The sequence below is a fragment of the Prionailurus viverrinus genome, chromosome B4 (genome assembly GCF_022837055.1).
Source record: "Prionailurus viverrinus isolate Anna chromosome B4, UM_Priviv_1.0, whole genome shotgun sequence".
Lineage (NCBI taxonomy): Eukaryota > Metazoa > Chordata > Mammalia > Carnivora > Felidae > Prionailurus > Prionailurus viverrinus.
This window is the reverse complement of record NC_062567.1, coordinates 114,202,007-114,222,866: the sequence shown is the minus strand read 5'-3', so window position 1 is coordinate 114,222,866 and position 20,860 is coordinate 114,202,007. Positions and strand designations below refer to the sequence as shown.

Sequence of the window (20,860 nt, the reverse complement as noted above, 5' to 3'; positions counted from 1 at the left end):
GGAAACAATTGCTGCTTGCAAAGTTGCCAATATGACTGTTTTACCAACAATGTGTTGCCCAATGCTTGGATGCTTTGCAGAATCTAAGCACCCTTCTTGAGAAGTTGACATAATAAAAACATAGCTAGACACAAGAGCAACAGGAGGATTATGGCATACAATTACCCTCACAGCTGAAATATTGAATTATAACCATGAAAATAGCTATCTCCAGTTTGGTTCTCAAAACAAACCTATAAAGCAGATGGTGTTAATCCCATTTTAGAGATCAGGAAATTGAGGCTCAGTAAGATTAAGTAACTTGCCAAAGTTAGTAAATGATTGTCAGGACTTGATCACAGCTCTTCAGACTCCAAATTAAATGTTTGTGTCTTTTTTTTCAATAATGCCATAATGCCTTTCTTTTCACTTATGATACTTGAAATGACAGATCAAATTTGAAATTAAGCCAGTTAGTCAAGAATTGGACTACATTACCAAGGCTAACTTGGGAGTTTCAAGATTAGATAAAAGGGTAAAAAATATGGGAATAAAAACAATTTTTTTCTTTGCAGTTCAAAATGTTCAGACACATACACATGCCCATAACAATGTTTATACTCACAAACTTCAATTTTACAAGGATTTAAAAGGCAAGCACCGTGGGTAACATTGTGGGAAGTCTCTTCCCATACATAATTTGGAATCATAATTGATTTATTTAGTTTCTAGGAAAAGTAAAGGATTTCCTCTAGGCATAAATCCTGAATTATCTTATATTATGCTTTTTAAAGATTATGAATCTGGTCAAAATATCATAACAACACATCAAGGAAACAATGAAAAAACAATAGCACAAACATGGGTTGACGTCCACGAAAATGTCTGCATTCTTATTCTAAATCACTCATCAAAAGAATCTAAAGAATTTCTCCTAAATTCCTAGAGTGCCATTCCTGGTCCTTTCCACAGACACCAACTGCGTATCTAAAGACCTGTAGAACACAGAGACTTGTCACGTGGTGCTATTGATATTATAAATGACTTAGAGAAATTGTTACAAAAGAAACAATGTGGGTCTCTTCTCTAAAAAAAATTCAGGCTTCTATAGGAAACTATCTTGTACTCACCAGTACATCAATAGCTAAGGAATAGTACTTCATGAAAGACAAATCAATCTACCTGACAAATTCCTAATCCCTGTCCCCATAAGGTTCCTTCTAGGCTTCTCAGTGAGCATGAATTCAGACCTGTATCTGCAATATGAATTTCATTTTCAAATAATGCCTGACAATGTGGAGTTTTCTAAGCATGGTCAGGGGACCCACAGTGATGACTCTGGTCCTTGGGAAGCAGCAGGAATAGAAATTGTGAAGTGTTACCATTAAAGGGGGGAGGAAATGGGTAGCCACTCAAATAGTTTTTCCACAATAAATGTCAACCCCAGTTGCTAAGGAAACAGTAACATCTCTGCCTAAGGAGATGGATCTATGCCTTGCTGACTTTCAGGCATATCCCAAAACTTAATTATTTTTTAATTAAAAATTACAAAGAAACACTGGAAGGATACACAAGAAACTGAAAAAAAAAGTAGTAACCTGTTAAAAATAGGGAGGACAGGATACACAGGGATAGGGATACTAGAGTTCTCATTGTCTGCCTTTTATATACTTTATATGTTTTGAGCATGTACTGTGAAAATATGCACTATTTAAAAAACTAAAAATAAATTTTTAAAAATAACACTATATGTTAATTATATTTGAATTAAAAAATTAGCAATCAGCTTACCCTATTTTTAACTGCCTGAATATTAGAGAACCTGTTGTTTTATTTTTAATTATTTGGTTTCCTCCCATGCCTTTTTCCCCCCTCAGCCTGCAAGTGCAATGGGCATGCTGATGCCTGTCACTTTGACATTAAGGTGTGGGAGGCATCAGGTAATCGTAGTGGGGGTGTCTGCAATGACTGTCAGCACAACACAGAAGGTCAGCATTGCCAGCGATGTAAGCCAGGCTTCTACCGGGACCTCCGGAGACCTTTTTCTGCTCCAGATGCTTGCAAAAGTAAGTCAACTAGTGGTTACTGAAAAAAAAAAAAAAAAAAAAAAAAACAAACTTGCTTTGTACAAAAGAGATGAATCTTTCCATCTTTTATATGCTGATCCATGGGAGAGAGGTCATGAAATTCTCAGACAACACACTCACATACACTAGTTCGTTTCTTCATTGATAAAAGGCATGAACTTTCAACTTCATAAAAATAATCTCCTTTATCACTCTGCATGAAGTAAAATTTTTTCCCATAGCATCACATTTTGGAAAACTAGATGACCCAAGATTAAAAAAAAAGGATGCTGAAAGAAAGATATATTTACAATAAATTTTTAAATGTTTTACTTATTTTTGAAAGAGCATCAGTGGGGGAGGGACAGAAGATCTGAAGAGGGCTCTGTGCTTACAGCAGTGAGCCCGATGTGGGGCTTGAACTCAGGAACTGTGAGATCATGACCTGAGTCGAAGTCCGACACTCAACTGACCCAGCCACTCAGGTGCCCTTTAAAAATTTTTTAAGGGGATGCTGGCTGGCTTAGTTTGTAGAGCATGTGACTCTTGATCTTGGGATCATGAGTTCAAGCCCCACATTTGGTACAGAGATTACCAAGAAAAGTGTTTTCTTTTCTTGTAAAATTATCTTAAGACTAAATATATGAGTAGGACTTAGACAATAAGTGAACTCAAACTGATGAAATAAAGAGTTATTATCTGCACTTGGGTCATTCTAGCTTCATCTCTACAGCAAATGTGAAACCTGAAAAACCACAGGTTTTCATATCATTATGAATATACTTTGGTTGACACTGCCTTAATGTACCCCTGTATTACAGACTAATTTAGAACATAACAATAATCCCCTACTCTTCCCCAAAACACCATAAAATGGATTTTGCTTTTTTGTTAGCATAATTCCAAGAAGACGTTTATATGAAAAAAGGGTAGAATTTAAAAGATCTGCTCAATTAATGAGACATTATCTGAAACATGTGACTCTGAAGGGCACAGTCAGAGCTTAAGGAGATGTCCAATGTGGATGAATAGCTCATCTAACTACATGAGTAGCTATACATCTATCAACTCAGAAATTATTAGACGACAAAAACCACTCAAGACTGTTAATGGAGATTGATGATCATGCATTTCCTTTCCCCACCAAGGACTCCATGTCACTGGCTCAAAAACAGTGACAGGAAGGGAGCAATACAATAGGAAACAATCATTTAAAATCTTGCCTTTTTTTAATTTAAAGGAAAAAAAATTCTATTGTTCTTGAAAAATACATATTTTTAACATCAGACAGGAGATATCTACATGAAATTTGAGTGCTCTTGCTTGTTACAAGCTTTCTCTCTTAAATTGTAGAAGACAGAAGGTGGCACAGCTCACTTTCAACATTGAGCCCAAAATTTAGATTTGCATCTTAATATTTCTCTGAGAATTCCGTTTTACTCCTGCTCCTTTCATTTGAATAGGTTTTGAACAGATCTGGAATAGAAGCTTTCCCTGATCCTTATGGTTATGTGATCTTATGCCAGCTATTAAAGCTGTTTGGATTTTGATTTTTTTTTCTCCCCATAGGGTGGTAATGAGAATTATATAAAATAAAGTATGTAAACTATTTAGCATATTGCCTTTATAGAAAGCTCTCAAGAAATGGAAACTAGCATTATAATAGCTATTATTGTCCTATAAGATAGAAGGTGGGAAATAATGCTACAGAATTTCTACTCTTTATTGATTTAAAACACTTTATGTCAAAGATAATTACATCTTTAAAATCCACAGTACCTTGGGAAATAAAATAAAGACCCAGCCCCAAGTGCTCAATGAAGGGTCTGCTTATAAAATTGCTTAGACTCACAATATATTCAGTCCTAATACCATTTTCTACAGGATATAGTTAAATAGATAGACCAGTGCCTTGCTGGCTTAGTCTCTAGAACATGCGACTCTTTTTTTTTTCTTAATGTTTATTCACTTTTTTGAGAGAGAGAGACAGAGAACAAGCAGGGGAGGGGCAGAGAGACAGGGAGACAGAATCTGAAGCAGGCTCCAGGCTCTGAACTGTCAGCACAGAGCCCTATGTGGGGCTCGAACCCATGAACTGTGAGATCATGACCTGAACTGAAATTGAACACTTAACCCACTGAGCCACCCAGGTGCCCTGAACATGCTACTTTTAATCTCAGGGTCATGAGTTAGTTCAAGCCCCACGTTGGGTATAGAAATTACTTAAAAATAAAAGTTTAAAAAGAAAAGATATATATTTAAAAATATATAATAGATAGATATTTATATATGTGTATTGCATATCCTCAGACCATTAGTAGAAATGTCCAAAAATGAGAATGTACTAACTACTAAGCAAATAATATAGAAAAGGAATTTATCATTGAGTAACTTAGATAAGGTAACTCTCTTGTTGGACAACAGGCAACATTTTTCCTTTTTTATTGCTTTTTTAAAAAAGTTTATTTACTCATTTTGAGAGAGAGAGAGAAAGAGAGAAAGCAAGGGAGGGGCAGAGAGAGAGGGGGGAAGAGAATCCCAAGCAGACTCCACACTCAGCTCAGAGCCTGACATGGGGCTTGAACTCACAAACATGACATCATGACCTGAGCTGAAATCAAGAGTTGGATGCTTAACTAACTGAGCCACCCAGGCACCCCAATGGGGAACATTTTCAAATACGTTTTCAAAGATACTATTAAATAGCATTGACTTGAAACACTATGTTGTACAATGTACCTAACATATATTTGTTCATTCAAACATTCAATGCATATATATTGAGTGCCTATTGAGTGCCAAGAGCTAGGGACACATCAGGGAACTAAACAAGTTCTTTAACCATTAAAAATAGAAATAGAAAATGTTTGGGGCACCTGAGTGGCTCAGTCGGTTAGGCATTGGACTTGCGCTCAGGACATGATCTCGCAGTCTGTGAGTCAAGCCTCTCATTAGGCTCAGTGCTGACAGCTCAGAGCCTGGAGCCTGCTTCGGATTCTGTGTCTCCCTCTCTCTCTACCCTTCCCCAGCTTGCACGCACACACTCTCTTTCTCTCTCTCTCTCTCAAAAATAAATAAACATTAAAAATTTTTTTAAAGAAATATAAAAGGTTTATTGGCAGACCTGGAGCCAAGATAAATACCTTTTAAATTTTTTGTTTTGTTTCTTTTTGTTACTGTGTTATGTTCAAGCTATGGCTCATATTCTTACAAAATATAAAAAGGTTGCCAGCTCTAGCTTTTTAAATCCTAGAGAGCTTTTTAAATCCTAGAATTTTAAATTCAGAATTTTACAAAAAGATCATGAAAAAGGAGATTAGTTAAAAAGTGACTCCTTGTTAATGATCACTACTTAACTTATACAACTCTTTTAGAGACTTGTACAAAAAAAAAAAAAATTTACAGGTTTTGGTCCCCAAACTACAAGTTCTATAAAAACATAAGCAAAATGTGAGAATGTAGCTAAAACTAACAACACATAAGAGAGACACAGTCTTTTCACAGTGTTTATTTATGTGAGAATTTGTGTAAAAGTATATATGTCTGTTTTATAGGTGTTTATGTAAGCAAATAGTGGCATGTATGTGTGCACATGTATGTTAGATCACATAAGTATGCTCAGTATTGTGTTAGAGAGTGTGGAGGGAGCTCATAGGAGGAGCATTTAACAAGAGTCGAATGTTTTGGGGTGCCTGAGTGGCTCAGTTGGTTAAGCATCTGACTCTTGGTTTTGGCTCAGGTCATGATCTCACAGTTCGTGAGTTCAAGCCTGCATCAGGCTCTGTGCTGACAGTGTGCAGCCTGCTTGGGATTCTCTCCCTCTCTTTCTGTTCCTTCTCTGCGTGTACTTTCTCTCTCTCTACATAACAAATAAACTTTAAAAAATTAATTAAAAAAACAAGTTGAATGTTTTGAGTTTTGATATAAAACCTGAGGCCTGAAGTTTAATAGGAATCAACATAGCACAGTTAAGTTTATTCCTAGTGGAGAAAACAACCAGAGCCAAAATGGAACAGAAGGACAAAGAACATAACATACTTTGAGAACTGAAAAAAATTCAGAATGGCCATAAAGGCAAGAAAGAGGGGGGAAGGCAACAACACAAAAGGGAATGAGAATAGTAGAAAATATGTGTGGTTGCCTGGTGTCCTCATCTTTGACAGTGAGATGGAGCTGACCGCACTACCCACAAGTGGTTGAAAGTCAACCAATAAATATCATTTAGCATAATTTTTCCTGGGCCCTACCAAGTTGATATTTATAGGCATTATCTAAGTATTAGAAGACCTAAATAAAGCACCAAAGCCATTTCAGTGAAAACGCCATCAAGACCACATTAATACATTTTTTAAAAACCTGAAATATTATGAGGTATTTAGAACATATTTGCCTGACTTACTCAACTCTTTAAGTTGTCATGAGATTCTGAAAGACTGAAAAATAGAAAATACTACTGCTAAGTGAAATTGCTAATCACTCCTAAACAAATACCTTCATAGTATTTAATGCACCAAGTAAGGAAGTTATGAAAATAACTGATACCAATTTAGTCCTTCTAGCGTAATTGTAGGTGGTAGATGGATTAGTAGGGAAGATCCATATTTCCTTCTTTCCTTCTCCGGACAGCCCCCTGATCCACTGATTAGACAGCTGAGGAAAGCATATCTCCATTCATTTTATGGCTATTCTGGCATATGTTTGGGACAAGATATCTGTGTCAACTTCCCTAGCATGGATTTCTTTACTGGCACCTTCTTCCAGAATATTATTATTTCTGTTCTTCTCTCAACTTTTCTGAACCAGGGGGAACTCCCAATACTTATTCGTACATGCAGTTCTTTTCTCTACCTTCATACTCTCCATAATATATTGTTTGATTGTCAACATGTTTGGCAGAGTTTTCATTTTTTTATCTAGTAATATTTTCATATCATCGACTATCTCCTTAACAGATGTGTCTATGTACCACCTTCAGAGTAATTAACTTTGACAAAGTTTATGATAAGTTTACTAATATGATAACATTTACTAACGTTACAGTGTACCAGATTTCATGCTAGATGCTGATAGAGATATTGCTGTAACTAGAACTTTCCCCCCATTAGTTCCTACTTTTCTGAGGAAGGTCGTATCAAGAAAACAAGTCAATATTATGATATGATATTAAAAAATTTAAACTATCTCAGTGTGTGCTTATATCAACATGTACAATGTTATTCAAAATAACAATTTTATTATATTTATTCTACTGTGCTTACCAAGGCGGAAAAGTAACCTGCAACTCAGTGTGTGGTCCATCATAGGCCAGCCCCGTTGGCATCATTCAGTTGCTGATTAGAAAATAGAGAACTTCTTATCCCATCCCAGACCTAATGAACCAAATATGCACTTTAACAAAATTCCCAGATGACAGTATCATACTAAAGTTTAAGATTGCTTCAGAATGCTTCTCTTCTCTCTCTCTCTCTCTGTCTTTTTAAGATTTTATTCTTAAGTAATCTCTACACCCAATGTGGGGCTTGAACTCACAACCCCAAGAACATGAGTCTCTACCGACTGAGCCAGCCAGGCACACTCAGAATGCTTTTCAACAAAGGTTAAATGCATCTTAGCACTTACTCTACAATTAAGTTGGCTAGAACATCCTACCATTCCCAGAACATCCAAGTTAGCCAAGATTTGCATTTCTATTTGTATGCATATGAACTTAGAATTTATAAAAATGAATTACATAGAGATGTACTGATTAAAAAATAGATATCTGGATGAATATTTTTCCATAGTGCAGCATTTTCCAAAGTTTGATTCATGCAACACTAACTCCATGAGATGTCAATAGGAATTAGATAAGGAAAATTTTTTCTATGACTTTCAAAATTTAAGAAATGATGAATTAATCAAGTACTTATTCAGGATTTCTCCAAGCATTTCATATGCTAATAATGTTCATTATAAACCTCCTATAAAACTTTGAGGTGTGTCTCTCAGATTTAACCAAAGAATGCTTTTCTTACAGAGTGTCTAAGGAGCCAAGATAAATACCTTTTAAAATTTTTGTTTTGTTTTCTTTTTGTTACTGTGCTATGCTCAAGCTATGCCTCATATTGGAAAATGCTGGAAAATACCGCTATTATATAGTGACATATCTATGGAAAGACTTCACTTGGGAAGATATATCCTAGAATATTCCTTCTGTATATTTCTTCCTCATTTCTAAGTGCTAGAGCCTACAACTGTATATCAAGGAAATAGTAAACCTTCTATTTCCATCAGTGAAATAATCACAAACAGAATATTAAGTAAAGCAGGGCAATATAGTCTGTTGGACTTCCAGAGATGATTTATGAAAACATCTCTCCCTTATTTCCTAGTTATCTTCTCAGGAGCTGGAACCACTGAAAACCTGAGGCAGCAGCCCAGACAAAATTTACTAGAAGTATATAAATTATACCTCAGTTTAGCTCAGGAAACACTTACAGAGTGCCTCCTCTATGCCAGGCATTGCAGTAAGCACTAGGTCTGTAAAGATAAAAAGGTCTTCCCTAAGAGATCTTTAATTCTAAATGGGGAGAAATTTAAGTAACAGATTATGTCAATATACTGTGGTGATGGTGATGATATAATAAATAATAGTTGACATTTATTGAGTGCCTACTATTCTCTGTTTACTGTTCAAAAGGCTGTATATGTATTAGCCTTTGTATATGTATTAACTTCCACAAAAGCTGTTTGATGTTGGTACTATTATCCCCACTATATGAGCAAATGCAATGAAAGGGATACATAAAGCTTCTTAGAGAGAGTGTAGGGTAGAGTGAAAGCAATTAAGGGAAGACTTCCTTGAAGAGATGCCTCTGATACTTCTTTGGTGGCTGTTTTTATTTTTTCCTCTAAAAGTACTGAAACACAATATTTGTACTACTTTCTAATCAATGATTGCCTTTGTTGACTTCAATGAGTTGATCTAGAAAATAAAATGAACTGATGTTATTCTTCCTCACAGATTACATATATATACACTTAACAGAATACTTACCTGGACACATTTTTCCATCCAACAAATACTGGTGACATTAATCTTGAGACTCTGTTCACAGTTAGGTAGCTAACTCTCTGCCAAATAAGCCAAGGATTTATTGGCTCCATTGATGTTCCAGGCTATTTTTCCCTTCCACTCTCCTGACAAGCTCTATGCTGAATGCTATTGTCCTTACATATACATTTTTTAGTTGATGGTAATAAATTCATCAGACCTGAATAAAAAGAGCTCTAAACCAAATCTACTGGCCAATAGATTTATAATTAAATCATCTCTGTTCTCGCTTCCTCTTTATTACAATCTTAAGTAGGATCAACTGTGGGACACAAACAATCAACAACACATTTCCATAGCCAAGAAAGCACTTTGAGGATTCTAGAGATGTTTGTTTTTTTAAGACTAGTAGAGATCATTGGAACTAAATTTATTTCTACAACTCAGAAAAAAAAAATGTAAAGGACAGTGCATTTAAGGTCTGTAAACACAAGGGAAAATGTGAATCTCTCCAGCTGAATCTAGAGTTGAGAGGAGAATGGAGGCTCAGACCAGCTGGTTGCTAAAGTACAGAAGTAAAATGGAAAATATAATTATCACTGTGTACTAAGATACTTTGAAGAACACTGTCTCTATGTTTTAAAAGAGCAGTCTCTTTTAGAGTAACTCACTTGAAATATTGAATGTCACTTATGTACCTGTTGTATCCTATCACCTAAGTAGATTTTCCTTTGGCAGACATATTAAAAACATGAGAATGACCTCACTGAACTGTGGTGTGCTAGCTTTCTAGGGAGGGAAAATGCCCAGATTTATAGCATTGGCCAATTTCTATGGTTTAAGTATTTCCCCCAAGGCCAATTTCAAGCTATCAGATCATTTTCAAATCAGGAACTCAAATAGACTCATACTCTATACCACAAGTGGAATGGTTTCCCTCCTTTGAAAGAAGTCTTGCCTCCACCTTCACAGCTTCTTTCTCTGATCTCAAGCACTACTCCAATCTAGTCATTGGTTCCCCAACCCGTGTATGGATCAGAATCACTTGGGAGCACTTACTGAAAATATAAACTCTCAGAGCCTTTCCCTAGATCTTCTGAATCAAAATCTCCAACAGGGATCTGGGGCAGATATCTGTTTTTTGTTTTTGTTTTTGTTTTTGTTTTTGTCTTTAAAAGCAAGGTTGGTGATTCTGATTCAGCCTTTTGGTTTCCTGGCCAGCAATTGAGAACCATTACATATACCATTGTTTCTAATGTGCGCTCTGTTCACTTCCATCCTTGAATGAAAGATTTTGAGCTAATAATCATCTATAACTCAATCTGCTCACTGAATTAGCCATAACTCTGACAGAAAATCCTAAAGGATTACGAAAACTCTTGACTAGACATTTTTCCTGACTCAATGATAGATATAAATGATCAAAAGCTTTCATGTCACTTAGCTTTCCCTCTCAAGAATGTCTAACTTAGAACCTCTGCTTTTCTCAAAAAAAAAAAAATTATGGCAGATTTCTAAGATACCTGTTTTTCATGTAACAGTTTCCAAATAAATATCTAGCAATTCCATTCAGAGAACTCCCTCTTGTTCATAGTATATACATTGATTTACCATAAGTACCTCATATTTTAGAGTTCATTATTGTGTAATAAGACTGGAATTTATAATAAAATTAACTTACCACTACATTGACAATTTACTTTTACTTCTGTATTTACATATTTCAGAACGTGCACTAAACTACTATGTTATTGTGTTGGATTTAATCGTTGAATGTAGTTCTTCATGAAGCCCCATTCTCCCCCCCACCTTTTAACACCAAAGAATATCTTAAATGTTAGATTCATGGGAAATTGGGTGTGAAATATTGACAGCTATTCTATGACACCTCTCTACAGAAAATTTCCCTTACATACACACACATGTTCCCATACAACACATGGTTTGAAATAGATGTTTGAAGAAATGACTTATAGAATAGGATAGCTCTTGGGGCACCTGGGTGGCTCAGTAAGTTAAGCGCCTAACTTCAGCTCAGGTCATGAGCTGGTCTGTGAGTTCAAGCCCTGTGTCAGGCTCTGTGCTGACAGCTCAGAGCCTGGAGCCTGCTTCGGATTCTGTCTCCCTCTCTCTCCCCCTTCCCTGCTCACACTCTTGTCTCTCTCTCTCAAAAATAAATAAACATTAAAAAAAAATTTTTTTTTAAGAATAGGATAGCTCTTTGTTTTAGGAAACGGCCAGTTAGTTCCTTTACAATAAATTTTTGGCTTTTATGTTATGACATATTTTTAACTATTGCATCGTCTCTCTCCATATTTAAAGAAAAATCAGCAAATGGAAAAGAAAGCAGAATTTATTCCCTGTCAAAGTAAACAACCTCTTGAAAAACTGACATGCCCTTCCTTCCTCTCTGGCGGTCCAAAATAAATGTAGTCTGTTGCCTTTCAGCAAAGAGTGAACAAAAATAAACTTGGTCCTTCTGCCCTAAAACCCAAACCAAGTGTTTACCAAGATACCATTTTGTTACTTGGTTACCGTTACCCTGACTAGCCAGCTATCTTTGTAAAGAGCTCAGTCATCCATCCAAATCTATCTTTTTTTCCTTCTTGCTTTTTTTCTTCTCCTTTTCTTCTTTCTGTCTTAGGTGAAAACTGCTCAACTGATGGAAACACAGTGTCTAGAATGGGTGACTCTCTTGCTGCAGACTGTCTTTCCATCCTTCACAGTCAACTCAAATATCACCCTCTCATCATGCTCCCAAGAAGAATTTCTGTGTTTGTCTGCTTGCTTGTACCTCTATTTATTAATTATTTCATTCTACCTCTAGGATGGTTATACTTTCCCTTCAAATTGTATCAGAAGTAAAAATTTTTAAATAATTAAATCCAGATACCTTACCACATCTAGGAGCCCATAGCACTTCCCCACTTTTCATTGTTGTACCTATGTTCCAGTCCGTATCAGAAAAGGATTGTTTCCCAAGGGTCATTAAAGTCTCTTCCTATAGTAGCTTAGTGGGCTTTTTCTTTCAAATTACAGTTTCAGCAAAACCACATGAGTCCATTTTATGTCATATAAACAACTTAGACATTCCTGTTTTATGCTGAAAGCAACTGTGAATGATTTCGGCATAGAATCAATATGAAGTAACTGTTTTTGAAAACTTTAAATAGAACCAGTCACTTGGCAATCATAGTTGGGAAACTTTAATGTCAACTTTAAAAAAATCTAGGATGTAAAACCAGAGGGTTAAGAAATGGAAAAGATAGAGAAAAATACATATATCATAATGTAGTAATCATACTTGGACTATCCCTTAAAAAGATCAAATGACATAAATTAAAATCACCCCTCAAAAAGGAGAAATTTTATGAACTGATGAATAATAAAAGTCAGTCAAATTTGGGAAGAGAAGTGGGAGAGATCATGAGATTCTCTACGATGTTTCCAAAACAGAAAGTGTAATTCACTGAATAAATAAACAATACACCATTCTGTGTTTCATGAGGACAAGCAATAAATAATCAGGCAAATAATTATGAAATATCAAAACTCTCAGAAAGCCTGGACAAAATTAGATAGGGTACAAAGAAGAGAAGTAGCATTTGTTGAATGGCTACTATGGGCCAGATACTGTGCTGGGCAATTTACATAACTTACCTCATTTAGCAATCTTTAGGAGTTAGGTGGTGACTTTTATATTTTACAAATGAGGACACTGAGGCTTAAGTTAATTATATAATTTGTTCAACTTCACACAGCTGGTCAGAGGCAGGGCTGGGATTTGAATCCAGGTTTGTCTGACCTTAAAGACTGATCCAAATACACACAGAGATCTCAAGAACTTGATTCTACACTGTGGTCTGGTGGATGAAAACAAAATGAGTTTTTAAATGCAGAAATGAGTGAACATATGTATTAGAACCAAATATAGTTTTTAAAGGCCTTAACCTCTTGAAAAAATGTATTATCATACATTGCCATGTAAAGTTTGAACTTCAGGAGCTGCATTTATTTTAAGGAATCTTCGTACAGGAAAGATGTAGCTAACTGAAGAGTGTTCCACATGGGCCAACACAACAATCAAGAAAACAGAGATACTAATGAACAAATATGAAAGAGGCTAAATAGTCTCAACTCAACTAGGAAACTGCTCAAGAAGAATACAACAACTTTCTTCAAACACTCAAAGGGTGTAAGGGGACATAGGGAGCAGCAAAACGTAATTTACTGCCCTAGAACAAAGAGTTGTAATTAGATATAATTGGATGAAAGTGAGGAAAAAAGATTGATTAATGTGAAAAAAAAAATTCACTGCCAGTGAAAGGCATTTATGGGTGGGGAATGTCCCCTACAGAGTTGGAATAAAGAACTTTTATCACAAATAATAAATAATAAAATTTGACTGAGTAAAGCATTAAATGTAGGGAACCGTCTTGCACTAGGAAAATTCAGAATAATCTGTTCTGTTTAACCATTTCAGTTTTCTCTGGATTTGGGGTGTGTGTATGTGTGTGTGTGTGTGTGTTTATTTCTAGTATCTTAGGATTGCAATGCTGTGGTGCTAAAATACTAAAAACCTATAAAAGAAATAATATGACCCTTTTAGGAGATTCATCAAAACATATTTCATGGCTGTCACTCATTCCAAGGCACATTCATTCAACAAAGATTGAATCACTAAAATGGTTCAGCATGGTCCTAGGCCATTCATCTCTTTGGATACAGAGATGAAAAGATGTGGTTTCTACCTTCTGGGCCTTCACAGTGTACTATATAGATAGCAGGGAGGTGAAAAATCATAAAGAGATTAAACTGGAGGCCAAAAGACCATCAATCATTAACAAATATTCATTAAGTGACTATAATTCATCCATTTTTTAAAAACTCAAACAGATTTACTTAACCAGTAAATCTTACTAGGTGGCAGTCCCATCCTATTCACTGTATATATACAATAAAACAGAGTCCCTAATTCCATGGAAACAGACTATAAATAAATTTATCCAAGTAAATATGTAATTTAAAACTATAATAAGTGTTATGAAGAAAAGGGTACCATGATAGATTTTAGCAGGGATGAACCACATCAGTTGAAAGGAGAAGACAGATGGGGTCAGTAAGCATTCTTTATCCAAAAGAAAAAGGAGTTAGGGTTGACTACAGTTCCTGGCTAGGCACTTGGTTAGATGGTGGCTGAGTAGAATGGAAATACAGAAGACTTTCTTCAACAAAAAGATAATGATGTTTGATATAACCAAATTCCTCAAAGCAAAATACCGTGTGTACAATTATACTTAAAAGTCTTCCTGTAACAAAATGTATCTCTACACTCAAAAGTACTTTCTGCAGTTTTAACTGAAGTAGCAACCCAGGAAAATAAAATTAGCTATTTAGCCATCTAAGATCTTTTAGATATACCCAGGAATAAATAGTAACTGGCTCAGTTACAACTAGTAAACAGGAAAAGAATGATACAGAAATCAAATTGAGGGTCTGAGTAGTGGTCACATAGTAAAGCATTAAAAATAAAGGGTATGTCTTTTGTATTTATTTGCATTACTCATTTAAAGTATATAGAAAACCCAGGAAATATACTTAAATACCTTACTTTTTCTTAAAGCATTGGATTTCTTTCACTGTGTGATGTACAATAACTCAAGAGACATTGCATTTCAGTAAGTGAAAGGCAAGTCTTAATTTATTTTATTAGATTTATTCTAGCATATAATTTTATTTCTAATTAATATTCATCTTGAATATTGTTAAACTAGCTATCTTTGAACACAATGCATATCATATATAAAGGATGAATTTAAAAAATGGGCAATTACCTTTGTTTATAATGTTTTCTTTATTTTCCTATACCTGTTTGTCCACTAGCAAAAATAATTGATAGTAAAAGGAGAAAACAGTACCCAAAAAGGTAGAAGACTTAATTTTATATTAATTTAACTGCACACTTGATACAGTAGTAACAAATCATACTGCCTCTTTTCTGTTTAGAGCTACCTCTCAGTCATTGTCTTGGTCATAGCTCCAGTTCCCTCTAAGAACCTCGGCAGGCAGCTGGGCAGCTTTTGAAATGATTTTGATATTTAAAATTCCCCATCAGAAATTATGTAGGGCCTTGGCCTTTTCAGGGGAAGATGGTGTTGGGAGGCTGGGAGGCTCTGCTGAAGGAGTGGCTACTGGGCAGTGGTGAAAGCCTTTGACAAGCTGCTGCTTTCCCAGCTGAGGGCCTTGAACTTTGAGTTCTGTTTTTAGAAAAGCTAAATCAGGAGCAAATACTTTGAGGGTGTTTTGCTCCCAGCGTAGCTTTTACTAGCAGAATAGCAAAAGCTACAGCCATCAGGTAATAGTAAGGAGTCCTGGCAATTTTTTAAAGGTGTACGATGCTGAACTCAACTGGTTGTTTCTGCAGTAAGCTTGGCATCGTGGACCACTCTCTGAATGAAAGATGTGCAAATGACTTCTGGAGTTGTGGTGAAGGTGGAAATAAAGAGAGAAGACAGTGAAAGCTTTAGCAACTTCATCAGAAGAAAGGAAGCCATAACTCTCGCATTTTGTCCCTGGCCATCTTGTACTCATGTTTACATACTTATTATGTTCATGTAGATTCACAGCTGGGACTCTAGTCCTAAATTACATGGTGCAATATCTCCCTATAAGCAGCAGGATCATGGATCATGACATACTCTTTTTCAATATGCTCTCACCCACAAAAGGAGAGTAAGAGCAGATGAATTTATTTTATCCAAAGAAAGGAACATGTAATAGGAGGCTAACCTAATTCTGTAAGACAAAGTAGGCAAGAAAGCTGTTTGCCACCAAATTCCTCCCAGATGCAAAGTGAGGAATTTCAGGATATTTTAGAAACCAATCAAATTATTAAAATCTCTTTTAAAAACAATCCATATCTGCAATAAGGTAGTTGTTGCTGTTTCCTCTGTGTTCCCATGCACCCCGGGGCAGTGGGGCGGGGTGCTACTCAATATAGCATTTACTGTCTGTAATTATTTATTTGCATATCTCTTTTGATTCACTGAAGAGCTAGTTATGACTCTGTATTCCTCTTTATATCTTCAGGTTCTAGCAAAGCTCATGTTAACACTAAACTTCAAAAACTCTTTGGCAAAGGTGTGAATGAATGAATGAATGAGTGAATTAGTGAATGAATGGTGGACTTTTAAAAACTAGTATGTTGATGATGCCTGACTGGCTCAGTTGGTAGAGTATATGACTCTTGATCTCAGGGTCATGAGTTTGAGCCCCACGTTGGGCACAGAGATTACTTAATAAAAAAAAATTTTTTTAACCAGTATGTTTCAGCCAGATAATAACAGTCATTCTCTGAGCATTTGATGTACTAACTGCCTGATACATTGCTAAATATATACAATATCTCATTCAGTCCTCATACAGGAACCCTATGGCATATGTATTATTAATCTTGCTCCATCAATAAGAAAAGGGAAACTTGAAGAGGTTAATTTCACAAAATCCTGTAAAGAATCACCCTCGTAAACCAGAATTTGGACTCATGAGCCTGACTTTTAAGTTTGTGCCCTTACAAATTGTATTACACCACCTTTGTTTTATTTTCTGTCTTCCTAAAAGATCTTACAGGCAATTTCCAATCAAGCTGTATTGTGATTAAAACAATTATTAATTTCAGAGCCATACACATAAACAAGGTTATTTAAAAATGTGTTCATCCATTATTTCATGAACAGTATGTTTTCTGGTAGAAGTTATTCCAGAACAGCCTCATGTCCTAACTCTTTTCTGCAAATGCTCATAGGGAGCCAGTGTTTCACATAATAGATGTACTTCTGCAAACAAATATCTGTAAATAAAATTTGGATAATATCTAGCAATTTTATATTCGTTATTTGAAAAGAACCTGTCATGAAATCTTTTGTAAAAGTACCCATTTCCCTCACCTGTTTTGAATATTTTTTATTATTATTTTAGGTATTCTTATAACAGGACACATCATTACAGAATGTATTATTTAAAAGTGGTCATTTGCATTATTAAAGAAACCTTGTGACATTATTTAGGAATTTAAAATGACATTTTTAATAACTTTATTCTGTCAATTTGGTTTAGAGAGCAGCAGTGGGCAAGTGGTTTGGGGAAAAGGTTTGGGAGGGATGAAAATTATTCCAATAATGAATCATTTAATACCTAGACAGGCCATCTGGCTGCCACTCAAAGCACCATTTTATCTTTTTTTTTTTTAATGTTTATTTATTTTTAAGAGAAAGAGAGCATGAGAGGGGGAGAAGTAGAGAGACAGAGGGAGACAGGGGATCCAAAGCAGGCTCTATGCTGTCAGCACAGAACCTGACACAGGGCTGAAATCCACAAACTGTGAGATCATGACCTGAGCCAAAACCAAGAGTTGAAGACTGGAACAACTGAGCCACCCATGCGCCCCACCATTTTGGCTTTTAAGGACAATTCACCATAGCCGTACACACCAAAAATTATAATGAAAGAAAAATAAGTTCAGAATGACAGTATATGATAATAGTTCAATCTTTACTATTCTATTGTCTTCCAACAAGAAGACAAAGCTGATGGAAGGATTTAGGTATGCCAACTGGGTTGTAACTGACATTCATCGTAATGAATATGTAAAAGGTTAAGTGCTTGGGTTGCACTTTAGAATCAACAGCCAATGAGAAATATATGTTGAAGAATCAGAACCTCAACCAGAATTTAAGCAGAACCTTTTTTTCCCCCAAGCAAGATGAAAATATATTTCCATTTTGGAAGAAAATAAGAAATGTAGATTATGTGTCAAATATTGACTGTTTCACAAACTTCAGGAGAGAGGTATGCAAGGCAAGCCTTGGTGTGCAGTTTGAAAAATATGCTGTGAAAGGTGTCAGTGCCATCTGCCTGGAGCTAGTTCTGCATAGTTTCCAAATGGTATTTTTATCTTGTAATTATGCAAAAAGTCACATTGACAGAAATCCACAGCACATGTGATAGAATCACATGAAATATGTGTAAGTTTTAAAGTATATGGTAGTACGCAGAGGTCAAATCCTAAAAAGGCTTGAATTTTCTATTAGAGTAAAAGATAATGGTGACAGTGGAAAACCATATATTACAATAGGTGGAAGTCTAAGACGTCTTTCTTCTGGCTCCCGTATCTACTGTCAAGAACCAAGCTGACTTAGGTGCGTCTGGGTAGTTCAGTCAGTTAAGCATCCGACTTCAGCTCAGGTCATGATCTCACAGTTCACAGGTTTGAGTCCCATCAGGCTCTGTGCTGACAGCTCAGAGCCTGGAGTCTGCTTCAGATTCTGTGTCTCCCTCTGTCTCTACCCCTCTGCCTCTCGCACTCTCTCTCTCTCTCTCTCTCTCTCTCTCTCTCTCTCTCAAAAATAAATAAATATTTAAAAATTTTTTCTTAAAAAAAAAGAACCAAGCTTAGAACTGAATATTGCAGTAACTATTGGTTTAGTCATCTCAAAATGATGCACTGTTTATATTGGATTATGTGATCTCATTTAGTATCATCACATAGCACTTTGATACATTTTGGTACATTTTGTGGTACATATTATATAACTTACCTAGGTAATTAATTAATTAAGAACAAATAACAAATCAACAATGCCTTGCTAACATGATAGAAATATTAGTCATCCACTTTCATAAGCTAGAAATGTTAAAATGTTCCTCAATTTCTATTTGTTGCTCAACAGTTTCTTCTTCCTCCTCAAATGACCTCCAAATACTATCATTTCAATCTAAAAATTGATTTTTCACATCCAACCTTTCCTCCTGTTCCCACATCTACTCTCTTAGTCCAGCTCCTTGTTCTCTGTCATTTCTTATCAGTCTCTCCCTACTCTAGACTATTTCACACAATGCCACCAAAGTATCTTCAAAATTAAATCATAATCATGTCATAATTCTGCTCTTTGAAAGTGTTACTTCCGGGATGCCTGGATGGCTCAGTTGGTTGAGCATCCGACTTCGGCTCAGGTCATGATCTCACAGTTCATGAGTTCGAGCCCCATGTCAGGCTCTGTGCTGACAGCTCAGAGCCTGGAGCCTGCTTTGGATTCTGTGTCTCCCTCTCTCTCTGTCCCTCCCCCACTTGCACTCTGTCTCTCTCTCAAAAATAAATAAACATTAAAAGAAGAAAGAAAGGAAGAAAGAGTTACTTCCTATGTCTCTTTATACCCATAGAACAAAAATCAACTTCTTGGGTTAGGCCCTTCTCAATCTGGCTCCAACCTTAACTCTGACTTTTTCTTCTGCTTCATCAGCTTCAACTACTTTCCACTCAATGGACATTCTAAAATTCTCATGCTCTCCAAGGAGGCCATGCCCTTTCACATATGATTCCCACTGCCTGGAATGTCCTTCAGGTCAATTCCACAAATACTAATGTGGGCATCTGCCATATACCAGACATTGTTCTGGGGACTGGAAAACAAAAATAAGAAGATAAAGATGCATCTGTCAATGAGTCCAAAGTCTGGTAGTAAGGGCAACATGTATACAAACAAATAATGATGTACTATGATACACACAAAATAGAAGTATATACTAAACGCAGAGGCAGCACAGAGGAGAACATGGTAAACTGTCTGGAGGGAGCCAGACAAGGAAACATGTTAAGATCCAGACAGACAAGGTGGGAAAGGCAATGCAGGTGTAACAAGGGGCACCGGGGCAGGAAAGAGCTTCACATTTTCAGGAAGCAGTAAGCTTCCACATGTAATGTGAAAACATAAAATGCAATGGGGATGAACTTTACAGTTGAAAATGGTTAAGATGCTACATTTTGTCATATCTGTTTTTGGCCACAATTAAATTTTGTTTTCATTATTTAAAATAAATGCAGTGCAGGGAGTATCCAAAGACTGGGATAAACAACAACCTGTCTTTCCCTCCTTCTCAGCTTGCAAACTCATACTCATCTTTTAGGATCAGCTCACATGTCTAAATGACTCCTCCTTTGCAGTTCCTATGTGGCTCCCTCAGCCTGTCTTCCTTTTTCTATGCTCTCTGTAGCACTCCTAGGCTTCTGTTAGAGTATCTAGTCACAGCATATGGAAAGTTTTTGTTTACTCCTCTGTTTCCCCAACAATACTATGAGTTCCCTGAAGGCTGGCACCATTACTTATACAAGCATAGATCCTACACCTCTACAAGAATTATTTCTTGAATTAAATTGTTAGTTAATCCGCAATTAATTAACCATGTGCCAGCCACTACACGAATGTAGCCATATGCTACATGCATGATCTCCTTTTATCCATACAACAACCGTATGAGGGTAGATATTGTTCTCATTTCCATTTTAAAGACAAGAAAACTGGGATAACTAGAAGCTAGGTATCTTGCCAGAGGTCACAGCCAGTAGTTGAGATCTGAAGCCAGATTGAGGCCAAACTGTGATTTTAATGACAAAGAAAATAATCAATAAAAAGATGTTTCCAAGGGAATAAAGGAGGGAGTGGGATCTTACAATATTAGTTGAGAAGACTTAGCAGGAAGTGTTAGCCTAGTAGGTGTCAGACTGTGCTATGTACCTTGCTGAAGTCATTTCATTTAAAATAATTTCATCCTCGGGGATTACGTGTCCGACTTCAGCTCAGATCATGAACCTTGCGTCAGAGCCCACTTTAAATCCTCTATCCCCCTCTCTCTGTCTCTCTCCCACTCACTCTCTCTCTCTCTCAAAAATAAATAAACATTTATAAAATAAAATAAAATAGGGGCACCTGGGTGGCGCAGTCGGTTA

The 20,860-nt window shown here is 36.1% G+C and overlaps 1 protein-coding gene across 3 annotated transcripts in view; it reads left to right on the top strand.

The window, feature by feature from the left end:
• Positions 1–20,860, top strand: part of NTN4 (netrin 4) — a 123,947-nt gene that overhangs the window by 83,224 nt on the left and 19,863 nt on the right. For 2 of the 3 annotated variants that reach the window (XM_047867016.1, XM_047867015.1), the window contains exon 5: positions 1,857–2,045. The exons of the other annotated variant lie outside the window; for it this stretch is intronic. In XM_047867016.1, coding sequence (XP_047722972.1) covers positions 1,857–2,045 — 189 coding nt within the window. The remainder of the gene's footprint in view (positions 1–1,856; positions 2,046–20,860) is intronic. 3 annotated transcript variants of the gene reach the window in all.